Genomic DNA, 16,240 nt, shown 5'->3' on the forward strand with positions numbered 1-16,240 from the left:
CAGGTGGGCTCTGGTGGAAGCACCTGAAGACAGTGACTGGACATCAGATGGTTTTTTATTCATGTTTAGGAGGGCCCGGTCCTGGCACAAGAGGAACTTGGAGCCATGGAATTGAGAAAGGGGTGTCAGTCATTCCTCCAAATCAGAGGCAGCACCCAGGAGAATGCACTATGAATTTAAAGGGATAGAGGAGCATGAAAAGATAGTAACCTTAAGAGTTTACTTCAAACTGCAAATCTGGGAAGAAACCAAGAGCAGAACACTCCAGGCAATTTTAAAGACATAAGTTTTAATGTAGATTTGGGCTGGAACAGGAAAGACTGAAGAAAAACTGAGTAAAAAGTGCTGATTTTTGAGAAAGAAAAAATCAGGAATGTATCTTTCCTGAGAAAACAATCCTGTCTTCTCAGCATGTACTGAAACATTTGTCTGGTGTTGCTGTGTATATTTTCTTTTAAATCAGCATTTATTCCCTATCTCCCACCCCCAAGGAATTGGGATTGCATTCTTGGAAGGGCAGATTAACCATCCAGAGAAAACTTGGTATTCTAGTAATAAGGCATTGGTACTTAATATTATGATTTGCTCTGCTGATTTCATAAAAAGCCGTAAATGTGAGGCAGTGGCTCCCCATGGATTATCTCATTTCAGAGGAGGGAGTGGGCTGGGAACCCCCAGGCTCTACTCCTTCTGGCTAGGAGCAGGAGCGAAGGCCTTGCTGGAGCCTGCCATGCATGCTTCTATTTCCTCCACGGTTCGAGGCACACAAGTCAGCAGCTCCACACCACTCGCAGTCACCACCACATCCTCCTCAATGCGCACCTAGGAAGGCAGACGTATGCATTTGTCACTATGGGCGAGGCCTGTGGGGAGGTCTGTTTACAAAGCCCTTCATTTTCCTTCCTTGGAGGACACCCTGTTACCTCAGGGGTGGGTATGAGTCCTTCTCAAACGGGACTATTGAGGGAGCCCTAGGAAGGGGACAGTGTGAAGTCACTCTGGGAAGTTGTGTAAGTGTCACAGATGTACATAGTGAAGAATTCTTAAGGGGCAAGGAAGCAGCAGGGAGTAGTGGTTAGACTACTGGACTTAAAATTAGGAAGACCTGTTTTGAAATTCCATCTCAAACGTTGTAACCTGGGCAAGTAACTTTTCTAAGTCTCACATTCTCCATCTATAAAACAGGGTAATGGCAGCATCTACCTGACAGGGGCTGTGAGTACCAAATGCAATGACCTGGGTAAAGTACTCTGCAAACCTTCAAGTGCTAGGCCAGTGGCAGCTACTCCAAAAGTCAAAGAACACAGGGTGATAGGGGCTAGAATACATCTTAGGAAAGGAGCTGGGGAATATCTGGAGTTTCCTGCAAGGGTCTTGCTGGATGGCTGTTCTCTTGTGGGATTTCCATTTCCAATGGAGGTCTGACTTCTGGGATGCCCTTGGACCAAGATCTATATCAGCCACACCTTTCTGTGGGTTTCTGACAGTGGGGTCTGTCTGTGGCTTTTTTGGGCATCAGTGGGAAAGCTCAACCCTAAGAGCCACTTTTTGCTGCACAGAATCACCACCACAGCTTGTGGAGACTTCTCTGTCTCCTGGCTTGTCCAACCTGGCCAAGTCCTAGCTCCCGATTTGGAATCCTTGGGTCCCTGAATGCTGAGGAATGGTGGGGAGGGTGGAGCAGTCCACCAGGGCTAGAAGATTCAGTCTGTGTTTCTCCCCTAAGCCCCTACAGAGAAATCAGGAGACCAGAACCTGGGGGTTGACTTCTTGGTGATGCTAAAGGCTCCAGGCTAGAAGAGGAGCTTCTCTGGAAAAGGGGCAGTCCTGAACCCCTCACAAGGAACTAGCCTGACTCATTTAAAGCTGCCTCTGCCAGAAGCTGGAACCCACAGAGCTTACAGGTAGCACTAATTCTTCTATCCTTTTCTTACATATGACCACAGTGGCCCTGGCCTGGCCACAGGGCCGAACCTGGCTTTCTCCTTCATGGCAAGTAAGGGCCTAAAAAATGAGCTCAAGGTAAAATTAAAGCCATCCTTTAACAGCTGAGAATAAGCCATCAAACTAAAGCTCCTCAGGTGTCTGATGTGACCACACGTACACTTATAATAAAGAAGCCATTTTTACATAGAGGATGCCCCCGGCCCCATTAACAGGATATGTGCTGTTGGCAGCAGGGAGGGGGCCATCCTGGGCCATCTGCATTCTTCCCGCTTGGTTTTCCTTGTGACCAAGGACACGTGTCTGTGAGACTGCTGGGTCATCTTGTGGCCAGGCATGACGTGCACCAGCTCACATGGGGACGGAATCTATCCACTTAACAGCATCATGTGCTAAGTCGGGACCAAGCAGCCCCAGAGCCACAGTAATCAGCGTGCCCAGGATGGGCCCTGTGGACTTTCGGAGGGGCACTTGGTGGTGGGGAGAAATAACAGGAGACAGTCAGTCCACACCAGGCTGAGCCAATGCACATGTGTCCCTTTGAGTCTAGTCTGCCCCCCTCTCTCCCTGCAAACATGGTGAGACCTGCTCTCCCTCAGCAACCTCCCCAACCAACTGATAAAACTTGTTATCTTCCTGAACTGACAGTTCAGGGAGATAACAATCCCACAGCTGCCACAAATGATTCAACAGGGGAGGGCAAAGTCCTGGAGATTTGTTAGTCACATGCACACTGGCCCAAGCAGAGCAGGGGATATAGGGCCAGGCACTGACCCCCTGGTGTCCAAATGAGGACACTGCCACTGCCCTTTGGGCTCTGGACAAGAGCCTGGCAGCTGCCTCAGCTTCCCTGATTCGTCTCCACTGTTCAGTGTCATGGCCAAGCCTCTCCCTATGGTGTCCTAGGGACCGCAGATCACGCCATATCTAGACTGGCTGGAAGCAGCAGACTTGCTTATTCTATAAATGAGAAGACTCTGGGGATGGGACAGTCATCTTAAAAAGGGCATGTGGAAGGGCAATTAAGACTTGTCCTGCTTAGGCTCATATGGCAGGACCAAGAACAGTGGGTCAAAGTGATGGAGAGGCCAGCTGAGGTTTGATATAAAAAAAAGAAACTGGGGGACAACGTGAGCTGAGGTTTTTCAGGCGGAGCTGACCAGATGACTTCTTGATGCCAGTAGTAAAGAGAGGACTACTGGTCGGGTCTGGGCTGGAATAGCTGACAGGCTCTAAAGTTTATTCCAACTGAAATGCTAAGATTGTGACCTTAATAATAATTACATAGTGCTTTATCAGTATTATCACAAGAAGTGAGTGAGGTAAATGCAATCGGTCCTGCAACAAAGGGGCACTCACCCCACCAAAGCCCCGGAAGCGCTGAAGGGTGTGGTTATTGATGAAACAGGCCTGCGCTGGGTCAGCCAAGGCCTGGTCTAGGAGGTGGTCAATGAAGTAAATGCCTGGCTCCACGGTCAGCACCATTCCCTGCTCCAGAGTCCGCGCTGTCCGCAGGCTCCTCAGGCCTGGCTCGTCGATACGCTCCACACCCTGGCACGAGAGAGGGAAGAGAAAGGTGGCTGGTTAGTGCCCGCTGCAAAGGGAGGGGGGTCAGGGACCAGAAGCCGCAAGGGATGCACATAGACACACAGCCCTTCCCCTCAGGAGCCTGGACAGATGGACAATAGCCTGGAGAGCTTCGAACACTGCCTCACTCTGGTGAGTTGTCCAGTTACACTGCACACTAATTCTAGTGGCAGCCAGGACTAGGGCCCTGATAACTTGACAACTCTTAAGTCAGCAGTGAGCCAGGGTCCAACCTCATGATAAGCTCTGTTTTCTCTCATATCCAGAATGGCCTCCCCTTCCCCTGAAGATGAGCCCAGGCCCCACCTCCTCCATCCAGCCCTCCCTGACAATCCCACCTCAGACTCTGATGTTGGCCAGCTTTTACTCATTGCTCCCCAGTGGTTTTCCACCTGTTATTTTTGTCTTGCAAAGTAGACTGTGAACTCTGGCTTGTGGGGCTCTCTTTTGCAACAGAACATCAATCGCTGGCTGCTCTTCCCATCCTAGACATGCTGGGTGAGGAACCCCCCCCCCCTCCAGGGAGTTGCTAATCTGGCCAAGAAGACTAGACCAAATGTGGGGCCGTCAGTGTGTGCCTAGGTGCTGACTTTCAGGGCAGCGGGTGCTCAGAGAAGGAGGGACAAAACTTACACATGCAAGCCAATAAGGGCTGTATGCTGGTTCCCACTTTCCCCTACCTCCCCAGGACACACTGACCCCCTCCTTGCGGTAGATTTGCTGAGCTTCTCTCTTGGTGATGATGCAATTAGCACCAGATGAATCCCTTGAGGAGGCTCGCATACTGGCCCAGGTACTATGGGACCCGGGGGCCCTGGCTCTGAGCTCTGTACAATGTCCTTGATCAAAGGTTGCCAAATGAGCTCTGCCCATGATGACCTTCTGACCATGCTCTCCCTGACTTCGCTCTGTGGACCCTGTCCTCAGAACAGGGTAAGACAGGAGTGTCCTCCAGCCTCTCCACTCTCCTCCTCATTTCCTAACTTCTCTTTCTTCTCCCCAGGCCTTACTTGCCCCCCCCACCCATCCTCATACTTCAGTCCCCAAGTTTGTGCCCGTCTCTCTCCATAGCCAAGGGAGAGGTTACGCTTTTTATGCTCAGCAGACATGGCGTCTGCTCTGGTTCCAGACATCAGCTGGGGTTTCCAGCAGCCCCAGGCCAGGCTTCCAGACCTCTTCCTCAGCCGACCTGAGGATGGGCCCCTCTCCTGGCTGGAGGAACAGTTTACCAAAAGTCCAGCATAGCCAAAAAAGCTCTTAAGGCAGCTTGTGAGGCCTCTCAGGGCTGTTCCTTTCCCTTCTAAGAGACAAATGTGGGAAAGCGGCCCCATGAATCCTGTCTCCTGTGTTTCTCCCTCCACCTCCCCAGGTTTCCAGCCTGCCTTCCAGGAGGGGGGAAAGGTGCTGTCACAGCCCAACTGGAGCCTACTCTGGCATATGCACATGCCAGTCCATATGTGTACATGCCGAAAGATACAGTCATGTACATTAGGCACACATACAAGTATATCCTTGCATACACTGACAGGCATGCAAATGACACAGCTCTCCCTATCTTCCCCCAAATATTGTGCGTGGTGATGGGACCCTAGGTCAGAGCAGCCCCCTGAGGAATGTATATAGAGGTGCTCTGCTTTGTGTGCAAGTAACTGTTAATGGGTCAATCGCGGCCAATCTGGAAACAGGTCTCTGCTGCAGTGCCCCAGGGATCTAGCTTTAGCTTTATGCTATTCAACATTTCTATCACACTGGAATGAGGACAGGACAGAAGGCTTATCAGATTTGCAGATGGCATAAAGCCAAGAAGAACTGCTACTATCTGGATAGAATGATGCCAGGTTGAGGCTAGAACAATGAGCCAAACTTAACAGGAAGAAGCAGAATAGGCATAAATGTAAAGTCTTATGACTGGGTTAAAACAAGTCACCTAAGTACAGGAGGGGCGAGCTAGCCTTAGATGACTGTTGGTATTCAGGTGAGTCTGACTCTTCATGACCCCATTTGGGATTTTCTTGGCAAATCTACTTGACTGGTTCTCCAGCTCATTTTACAGATGAGGAAACTGAGGCAAACAGGGTTAAGTGACTTGCTCAGGGCTACACAGCTAGGGAGTATCTGAGGCCAGGTCTGACCTCAGGAAGATGGGTCCTCCTGACTTCAGGTCTGGCACTCTGTGCACTATGGCACCTCTCAGTTGCCATATTCTTAGAAAAGATCAGGGAGTTTTAGTGAATTGTAAGTTTGATAGGAATGAATGGTGTGGCATGGAAGAAAAAATTCTGATGCAGTTTGTGAGCATGATCAGAGGCACGATGTCCAGAACCAGCAAGGGGTCATTCCTGCTGAGCTGCCCTGCACCAGACCACATTGAAAGCAGCATGCTCCATTCCAAGGATCAAACTTTAAGAAGGGCACTGAAAACTGGCATGTCTTCAGTGAAGGGAAACCCAAAGGATCTGGAAGCTGGAGGCTGTTCCATGGTTGGACAAGGTGAAGGACCCCAGAACACTCAGACCTGAGAGGGGCCTCAGAGCTCTCCTAAGTGTGCAGTGTGCTCCTAAAGAGGAAGGGGCAGACCGGCTAAAGCAGGAAGAAGGGACAGAAGGTGGCAGAGGGTCAGAGTTAGGCTACATACAAGGGAAAGCTTCCTAACAATCAGAGCTATCCCAAAAAGAAATGGGCTGCTCCAAGAGGGGGTAAACTCCCCTTTTCAGCAGTCTTCAAGTAGATGTTGGACTTTACATGTGGGGGCTGCTGTAGGAGCTGGACTAGCTGACCACTGAGCTTTTTTCTAACTTGAGATCCTCTGACTGATAATGCTAACTTAGTCATAACTAACATAGTCCCCACTTTACAGATGAGGAAACTGAGGCTGACAGGGATTAAGTGACTTGCCCAGGATCACAAAGCAGGCAAGTGCCTGAGGCTAATGTTGAACTCAGGTCTTCTAGACTGCAAGACCAGTGCTCAATCCACTGCTGCTCCTAGCTGTCCTTGTAAGTACAATGCTTCACACATGGTGATTAATACGTTTCAAAAAAATTCACCCACCCACCCACCCATCCATCCATCCATCCATCCATCCATCCACCCACCCACCCACCCATCCATCCATCCATCCATCCATCCATCCACCCACCCACCTACCCATCCACTCATTCATTCATTTCAAGAGAAATCTGTAATTTAGATACTGTCAGAGCTGAAAGGTCTTAGAGACCATCCATCATTCCCCATCATTCCAGATGGGGAAACTGAAGCCTAGGGAAGAGGAATGACTTGCTCAAGGTCATGTACTGAGTTAGTGGCAAGGCCTACACTAGAACCCAGGTATCCTGACCCACAAGCCCATTGTTCTTTCTCCTAGTCTTGTGCCCCATAAGCAGCAACTTGAGCCTGAGGAGCTATGGAAATGTGTCACTCACTAGTCAATTTGCATGTGAGTTACCCTTTCTCCCAATGTGTATTTCCCAATCATTTTAGGACAATTTGTTACTAGCAGTTCCCCTCTGTCTTGTCTATGCTACCTCTCTTGTCTCTGCTTACAACATACACCTCCTACAAAAGGGAAGGAGATGGCCTGGAGCCGTGAGGGGCACTGCACTAATGGCCTGTTTCAATCCCAGCTCTGTGGCTTTCTCCTTGTCCACTCCCCCTTGCTGGGCCTCTGCTTCTCACCTGGAAAACAAGGAGCTTGGACCAGGACTTGTTGCCTTATAAGGTCCTTTCTAGCTCTAAATGGAAGACTCGGGGGGGCACACCACCTGAGGTGAATTCTGCTTTGGCCAGCGATGGCAACTGTATATGCACCAAGACCCCCCACATTCATCAGAAAATGGAGCAATGATCTGAGGGGCCAGCGGATGATGGCGCCTGCCTGTGTGCATCAGCCAATGAGAGCAGTGACTGTGAGCGTCGGCTGATGATGGCAGTGACTTCACACTGGCCAACGATCTCTGTGCATATGTTGCTGGTGAAGGCTGTATACATTAGCCACCAGCAACAGCCATCTGGGCCTATTAGCTTCTAGTGGTGACTGCCCCACGGTTCAAACCAAGGCCTCGACTCAGGGCAATTCCAGGCTTAGTGAGCACCCCTGCCAGCACTGTGTGCACAGCTAATAGGGTTTGCCCCAAGCAAGAGCTTTCCTTAAGCCAAAAGCAAAGAGAAGATCCAAATCCATCTGTAGGTTTTAAATAAAACAAATTACTTTTATAGGCAAAGCAGCATTTTCCCTGCACTGTTTATCTGTCACAGGAAAAGAAGCTACAAGCACACAAAGACTGCTTACTGGAAAAGATGAAAACATTCTGCTGCCAATTTTCTATGTTGGAAAAAGTCGCTTTGGCGACTAATGAATAACGAATCTCAGTTAACAATGTCTGGAAGCATCTACACTTGGCACACAACATACTTTATGACAGACAGAAATTAGGAAATTAAAACTCATTTTGTTTCTCAAAATTTAACTGTTTACACTTGAGGAAAAAATAATTGAATAATAATGCTTTTCTTGAGCAATTTTTTTTTTCCCCCAAAATCTTTCTTGGTGCTTTCAAAATATCCTGCAGCCAAAAGGCAAAGACTGTGCATCTTAGCTAATTAGACAATAAGGCATGGTAGGCGTGAGCAGCTTGCACAATCACTTCCATTGTGAAATCAGTGCTCAGTCAAAGGGCCAATGTATGCAGGGCATGCTCATGTACTCAGAGTCCCTGAGAGCATACACCACCACTGGGCACAAAGGACGGTCCTGGGCCTCCTGCTGCCTTCCTTGGCCCTGCCAGTGCTTGCTCGCCAGCCCTTTCTTGGCCAAGAACTATTTTAAAAGTAATTTTTTTTTTTAAGAAGTATTGGCATTCTTTTGAGGAGTATTGGTCATGCTGATCTCTAATGGGCCCATGACCACTGATGCACCCCTCCTCAATTTCAGCTCAAATGACAGCTTCTCATTAAAGAGTTAAGGCAAGAACATCAGATAGGGTGCTCTGTGGGGTGAAGGGGAGTCAGGAAGCTCAGACCTCTGCTCTCAAAGGCAGTGCTGTTGGGTGAAGGGGGCATCAGACACAAAGGCAGTATAGCATAGAGGGCTGGATTTGAAGTCTGTTCTGGATTCAAATTCCAGGGCTGATACTAGCTATATGACCTTGGGCAAACTGCTACACCAATCAGCACCCCTCCCCGCCCCCAGTTTCTTCATCTATAAAATGGGCGTATTTCCATATCTTCCTCATTGAATTATTATGAGGGAAATATTTTGTGAACCTTAAAATGAGTTATTATTTTTATGAGAGCCAGAAGCCTTGGCCTCAGAAAACCCTCTAGAAATTTAGAGGTGGGAGCAGGTTCCTACTTTGGCTTCTTGAAGCTGGCTCCACCCTTGTTCTCTGAGGCACCAATATGCTAGAAAAAGAAGACTCAGAATGGGAGCCTGGATTTTGAGAAATTCCAAGTGCATGAGAATAGAAAGAGACATGGTATCTGCCACACCTTAGGGACACAGATGACCATTTAATACAGGGTGGCACGTTTTGAACTAACCAGGCTTTCAAGAGGGAGGCAAACAAGAAATAGCTTGTCTTTGCTTCCTCTCTCTGCAAGAGAAGAATCTGAGAAAAGCTACTTGGGGCCCACATTGGGCAGGATGCCAGACACAGTCTGGTGGAAGGAGACTCAGGCTTTAGTCCTGCTCTCTCTTTAGCCCAACTCGCCTGAAGACCTTGGCTGTTTTTCTTCTCCTCTCTGAGCTCTGACTTCCTGTCTGTAAAATGGGGATAGTAACTCCTGTACTACCTGTCTGATTGAGAGGATGGATGTGAAAGGGCTTTGAGACACATGAAATTCCAGATGGTGTGGGGCTATTACAATTCCCTCTGCACAGGCTTTGCTGAGGGCAGGGCCCATCCTCATAGATGTGGCTGTGCCAGGTTGGCTGCCAGCCTCAGAAATATGGAGGGAGCAACTGGGGCTCTGGGGTCTCCCTGTCACTGCCTACCATGACAATCTTCTCTGTGGTGCAGGGGACAGGGTGGATGCATTCCTCAGAACTCTGCTGGAGGCTGGCCCGGTACTCCTATCCATTCCCACATGGCACACTCCAGGCACCAACAATGGCTGCCACCTTGGCTGAAATGGTTTTGAATTTCTCCAAATATTTCCCAGTGAGGGAGTCGGAACATCTGCTGGTCTCAGAAGCGTCAAGTGGGGCTTTGGGGGCTACCGAAAAAGAGGAAATGTGAGACAGGGGAAAGGATGCTGAACCTAGACGCAGGAGGCCTAGGTTTGAGTCCTGTCTCTGATACATCCTGGTTATGTGACTATGGGCAAGTCAGTTAACCACTCGGAGCCTCAGTTTCCTCACTGTGTAAGATGGATACCAGTAGTCGTTACCTCACAAGGCTACTGTGAGGGTCAAGTGAGAGAAAGTATGTGAAGGGTTTTATAAATGTCAGCTGTCACCAGTCTCTGCACCATGAAATCCACCACTAGCTCTTTGTGGCCGGTGCTTGGCCGGCAAGAGAAGGCCTGGATTCCAGAAACCCCTTCTCAAGTGAGGACTTTTCCAAGCTTGCTCATGAGGAGAAAAAGGGGCCAGGTGGCCTTTGTCCTCTTCCTGGCCATCATGCCCTTGGATAGCATACCTAATGGCTCTAAGCAGGTAGCATGAGAATGAGAAGCAGGGGGTCAGATATTCCACAAATAGGATGGCCAGGCCCATGGATAACTGAGAGCTGGAATTTAATAAATGAGTGACCTTGAAAACAAAGAAACATACTTTAGAGAGGATGACTAAGTCATTCTTCCCCATCTTTGCTAATGGAACTGGATCCACTTCCTGTGATATCAACACTGGCCCCAGTGGGAGCAAATGGAGTCAGTGTTGGGATCCCAGATAGAGGATGACGCAGCGAACAAAAGGTCAGGATTCTCGATGCTAGATGGAGATCCTGGGCTTTTCTGACAGAAGCATTCCAATACTGACCTCGGGGTAGCCACCAACGTCATGCACATCAATTCCGAGGAAGTGCCCGAGTCCATGAGGCATGAACACAGCGCCCAGGTGGACCCTGACCATATCGTCCACGTTGCCGGTCAGGATGCTGATGCGAGTGAGCTCCTCCAGGTGGACTCGGTCCGCCAGGCGGTGCATGTCAGGCCACGATACTCCTGTGGAGGGAGAGAGACAAGCCACCCGGCAACTTTAGCTGAAATGAAGCTCCAGCAGATGAAGAGAGGCCTCTCATCTCTAAGGGTGAGCAGCCTGAACATCCTCACCCCCCCCCGGGACATTGCTGCCAAAGTCACCCCTGGCCTCACAGATAAGAATCAACTCACATGCTTAGCCTTTTCTTAAAGAGTTGAAGTCACCTGGCAATCCTGTCCCATCACACCTGTGCATTCAACCTGGACCATGCCACAAGTGACACCTGTTCAAGGGGGATGCTCCCACCATCTGTTTCTATTGAGAATATGCACCCCTGGCCTCTGGGAGCATGTAGAAGGTTCAGCACAATTCATCCCCACTGCTGGAGAATTTACTCACAGCCCCTGGCATCTGTCTATAGAAGGTGGTTCATTGGAAAGGTTCACTGGAACAGGCAACCCAGGGAAAAACTGGCCATTAAAAACAGAAGCTATCCGTGAGATCTTGAGGCCAGGTCCAGAGTCTTCTCAGGATCAAATGCCGGTAGAACCTGACAGGTGGTTTGGGGGCGGGGGGGTCATCCCCATGGGCAGGCATGTGATTCCCTGACTCCTCTTTCCAGCCTGAGATGGAGCCCCCCCACAGCCCAGGGATTTAGCTAAGCTAGCCTGGAATGGCTTCTGTTTCCAGCCCATTCCCATGATGGCACAAATTCTAGAAATGCGCACTCTGCAGTGAGCAGGACAGCCTCCAGGACATCTTTTCTTGCTGTCTGGGGTCTGAGGAATTGCTTTATACCCCTTTCTGACTCTGCAGGCTCTGTCCTGGCCTCAAGTGAGAGATGAATGTGGATAAAAAGGCCCCTCCACTTGCATGAATGCAAGACCTTTAATTTCTTTTTATTCAATCTCAGTTGGTCAGAGAGGTGGAGTCTTTGTACATGTGACTGGCTTTTTAGCTACAACCTGGAGAGAGGAACCTGGGCTAGGTAACCTTGAGCTCCCTCTCCTCTGGCAGTAGCTGAATCTCACCCCTACAGCAGAACATGCCCCTACTGAGGGAGTTGTTTGGGGGTTGGAGCTCACAGCAGAATGGGTGGTTTGGCGGGGGCTGGCTTTGCCTCCAGCATCGCCCTGGGGATCTGAGTCACCCTCCAGAGTTGCTGCAGAGTGAAGGTAACTGGGCTAAGGTGCAGCTCCCTCCACCCAGACCTGGCAAGCACTGCTGTTGTCCAGGGCCAAAAACATCTGTAGCCTAGTCTGCTTCTCCCTTTGGGCTGGGTTGGCCTGGTTTTGTGGGGGGCGGGGGGTTATAGGAGCCACAGAGTTGGGCAGCAAGTGCTGCTCCCTAAGATCCAAGATGTCCCCGCCCCTCCTAATCAAATCCATCTTTGTCTCATGTGACTGGGTAAAGGTCAGTAGCCAAATAGCTTTCTAGGGGGAAAAACCCGCCCCCTAGGCAAAGATTGGCCACATTTCAAGTTGCTCCCCCCAACCCCCAACCTGAGTCTGCTTTCAGCTCCCAGCTCCAGTGGGGCCCCTTTCAGGTGGTTTCTATGGGGCTCGTCCCAGGGAGAGAGATAATGGGGAAACAGGATAGAACCAGGTAACATCCAAGCTGGAAGAGACCTCTGAGATAAAGGCCAACTCCTTTATGTTCCATATGGGGAAACTGAGGTCCAGAGAAGGGAAGGAACCTTACTTAAAGTCAAACAGCACGCGCTGGTGCAGCTAGGGGCTAGGACCCTAGTCTCAATCTCAGCTCGGCACTCTTCCTGCTGCCCTCTGGTTCCTCATAGGAGGAAGAGAATTAGAGAGAAGACAAAGAACAACCGTGTCCACAGCCAGGAGAAAAGGAAAGACTGCCAGTGGTCAGTGCCTGAGTTCCCAGCTCAGGATGAGGACACCCTGAAGGCCTTCAGTAATCCCCCTGGCTCCTCACCCATTCCACACCTGCACAAAGTCCCAGTCTTAGATTACCTGGCCCTCACTTTCCCACGGTTAGAGCCTGAACCACCCAGGCCCCATCAAGCCCTCAGTCACAGCAGAGAGTGAGAGTCTCTCTTCGTTCTCTGCGGGCCAAGTCCTACCAGTCCCAGGCATCTGACAACCTGCTCCAGACTGGGTACTTCTGGGGGCAGGGCCTGAACCTACTGCTCCCCATCTTCTCAGGGCTGAGCACATGCAGGAGGAGATATGGCATCGCTGCTTCTCTTATCTCCTCGATTTTCCTTGAAGCTTCCTGAGGGTAGGACTTTTAGGCCAAAGCCCAATAAAACGAACTTCAAGAATCATCCAGACTACTGGACTACAATTTATAATGGAATTTGCTAGAATCAAGTTGGGGGAAGGCCTGTTTTGTCTGGGGTCTGAAACCAGGTTCTGATAGTAGAGAGGAGGATGAAACTTGTTAAGTAGGAGGGGGACACTGGGTTTGTTGGGGTTTCACTTGTTCTTGGGGACTGCTCCATGACCACTATTTGGGACCAATTTCTGGAGCTCCCATCCACCCAGTTGGAGGAATCTAACACAGTGGGCTCCGAGACATTGAGGATACCAAGGGAAAGGGGCTGGGGTCCCACTGATCACTCAATTGCTCCAGGAGAACTTGGTCAAGAGGGTTAACATCTTGGAGTCTGAGCTCAGGTTGTAAAAATAGGGCAGGGGTAGGAGTAGAGTCTGACTTTCCAACTGCCCAGGGAGTCACATGTAGAAAGTTGAAAGCAGGTGTGTCTTATGACACTCCCACTACCAAGCCCAAGTGTCAGATTCTAAATCTTCCCCAACTGCTAAAATTTGCACACTTTGAAAGCGAGGAGGTTCAGAATGAAACCTTTAGTCAACTGTAACCAGCTCCCCTCTTTAAGCTGGAGGTCACAGACAAGAAGTCCTCTCCTGGCCAGAGTAGTTCATCTCTCTCAGTTAAGACCTTGGCCTCTTCCCCAGCACTAGTGAGCCCAATCCGCCCGGAACCCAGGGCTCCTTGGGGAGGAACTAGTCTGTTTTTCTGTAGTGAAGCTGGACACATTGGAAAGAGTAGGGAATAGGTCATAGGAATGGAGTCTTTGGGATCCCCATCTATCTGTCCAAGACCCTGGGCTGAGCAGGGTGGATATTTGGCTACAAAGGATGATTTTCAGTGAAGGACACTGAGAGGTCTCATTCCCCACATTGGGCCTTTGGCTCTGGCAGAAAAAAGGGCACCATATGTGGCAGGTGAGGTTGGTTACTGGTGTTTTCAACAGAGAACCCAGTTAGTTCTGTCTCGAGAACACATTGCACCAAGGCGATGTTTCAGGGGAATTACTTCATGTACCCTATATTTCAAAGTGTACCACTTACCACAGAGGATTTTCTCAATTCTAGGCCTTTGCTCATGCTTGTCCCCTATGCACAGAATACCCCTAAAATTCCTTACTGATAATCCTACCCATCCTTCAACATCAAAAGGGAAGTCCTTTGGTTGAAAGTGATTCCCCCCACCATCCAATTTCCAATCATTCTGTAATCTCCTTCCATGCTCACTCTAGTTTAATTTGTATTGTTTATCTCTGTGCCTGTCTTCTGTCTCTCTACTAGACTGTAAACTCCTTGAAGAGAGGATTATGCCTTATTTATCCCTTTTACATTCCCTCAGCACTGAGCATCAGGCCGGCACACAGTAAGTAGGTGCTCAGTAAACGTTCGTTAAATGAACAAATGGTCAATTCGTCGCTGCTGAACTTGTGTTTAACTAGTTCCACAATCTGATGCTAAGAGGGAAGGTGGCCCAGTCAGAGGAATGTGTCAAAGGGCAGGGCTATGAGCCAGTTTCAGGGAGATCAGTCCTGATAGATAATGAGGAGAATGTGAGCATGTGGGCACTTTTAGGCTGGGTTCCTGGTGCAGCTAACCTTGTACACTTCAGTTCCCTGGGAATCTTTAACGTGGACTGTCTTTCCAACCCCACACATAGGAGTACACTGTCTGACTTTGAACTTGACATAGGTATATTTGTAACCAGCTCCCCTCTTTAATTTGGAGGTCACACACAAGAAATCCTCTCCTGTCCAGGGTAGTTCATCTCCCTCAGTTAAGACCTTGGCCTCTTCCCCAGCACTAGTGAGCCCAATCCGCCCACAGCAACTATATCTCAGTTTAAATCAGGGCACTGCCAATAGATTCTTTACTTTCCACTTGGGCTCCCAGTGATTGGGGCAGTCGATGCCAGCTCGGAGGAAGGGTCTGGTGGTGTGTGGCAGTGAGGCTCTTATGGGGTATCTCCTAAAGACAATACAGATGTCTGGGTGTTCACTAACTTTTGCCAGACACCCTTAGAGTTGAAACATGGCTTGGGAAGGGCAATTCTGTTTTTATTTTACAAAGTATGGCTGATAGGATGAAGCTAATACAATTCTTAAAGACTTCTCTGTGGACAGCACAGGAAGTAAGTTAGAGCAAATCCAGGGATATGGGTGATGTTGATAACTGTTTGGGCTCAGGGCACACTGGTCTTTCCTACTCTACAAGGGAGCTGAGGACTGAAGGCATCCACTCATCCTGGATGCAGGGATGTAGCAGAAGTCTGAGGAAGTTTGTCTGAGACCCTGTGGGAGTGAGACGGGCATCCAGCATGATGGTGCCCACCCTCAAGGGCCTCCCCAGGCCCAAAGGGAATCCTTGAGCAAGGGGTGAAGGAGCCAAGCTTGAGAGGGCAGTGAGGAGAGAAAAGACGGAGAGCAGAACAGAGCAGGTGGAGGGGAGAAAGCCTGAAGGTGTCCCGAGGTAGGAAGAAGGACAGACCAGAGTCATAGTCACATCTCTCCTGGCCAAGGCTGTCTGTGGCCAGGCTCCAGTTGCGTCAGGAGGGTGCCTAGGATACTCTGTGAGCATCTCAGTTCCCAGGCTTCTGTCTTTTCATTTCTCCATAGTTCCTTAAAGTTTCTTCTTCAATGACTGACCCTGGTGCCAGCTGAATTACAATTGTGTATAAGAGCTCTAAGGGATATGTGTTTGTCTTTTTGGGGGGGGGGGGCAGCCATAAAGCCCAGGAAAAAGTGAAGGAGCTGGGTAGAGGAAAGGAAGATGCTTAGCTGGGGGAAATCCTGAGAAAGACAGACTCTGCCAACGTGATGTTGCCCTCACCGAGTCTTTTAAATCCCAGACAGGGCCATGCTCAGTAACAGAGACACTGGACGGACCTCAGATAAAGAAAACATAATTAACTACCAAGAATCCATGGCAGCAGCCCCTTTTTATTGTGATTTTGGGGGAAAGCACTTTGTAACTACTGAAAACTTTATATCCAGACTTTGGGCAGGACATGGAAGCATGACATTGGAAGGAGCAGGAGTGAGGGTAGGCTACGACAAGATGATGTGCTAATTTAAGTTAGCCAAGGTCACTGGAAGCCACACGGAACACAGTGCTATACCCATGCCAAACTTGGTCAATAGTAGGGCAAAAAAGGTTGTATTACTTGGGTGAAAAGCCTAGCATGCCCTCCACCACATGGTCCCACAATACCCCAGGGCTGAGGCAACTGGGGAAAGTTCACCATTACCATCTAGAGAGAGGGGAAACAATC

The 16,240-nt window shown here is 49.5% G+C and overlaps 1 protein-coding gene across 1 annotated transcript in view; it reads right to left on the reverse strand.

Moving 5' to 3' along the window:
- Positions 1-269: 269 nt before the first annotated feature.
- Positions 270-16,240, reverse strand: part of PEPD (peptidase D) — a 250,763-nt gene continuing 234,792 nt past the window's right edge. The window contains exons 13-15 of the mRNA XM_069082634.1: positions 10,514-10,698; positions 3,304-3,495; positions 270-822 (exon numbers count right to left, since the gene is read on the reverse strand). Coding sequence (XP_068938735.1) covers positions 682-822; positions 3,304-3,495; positions 10,514-10,698 — 518 coding nt within the window. The 3' untranslated portion in view covers positions 270-681. The remainder of the gene's footprint in view (positions 823-3,303; positions 3,496-10,513; positions 10,699-16,240) is intronic.

The sequence above is a fragment of the Petaurus breviceps genome, unplaced genomic scaffold (assembly GCF_028583685.1).
Source record: "Petaurus breviceps papuanus isolate PSGF00001 unplaced genomic scaffold, PetGlider_PUasm1.0 171, whole genome shotgun sequence".
NCBI lineage: Eukaryota > Metazoa > Chordata > Mammalia > Diprotodontia > Petauridae > Petaurus > Petaurus breviceps.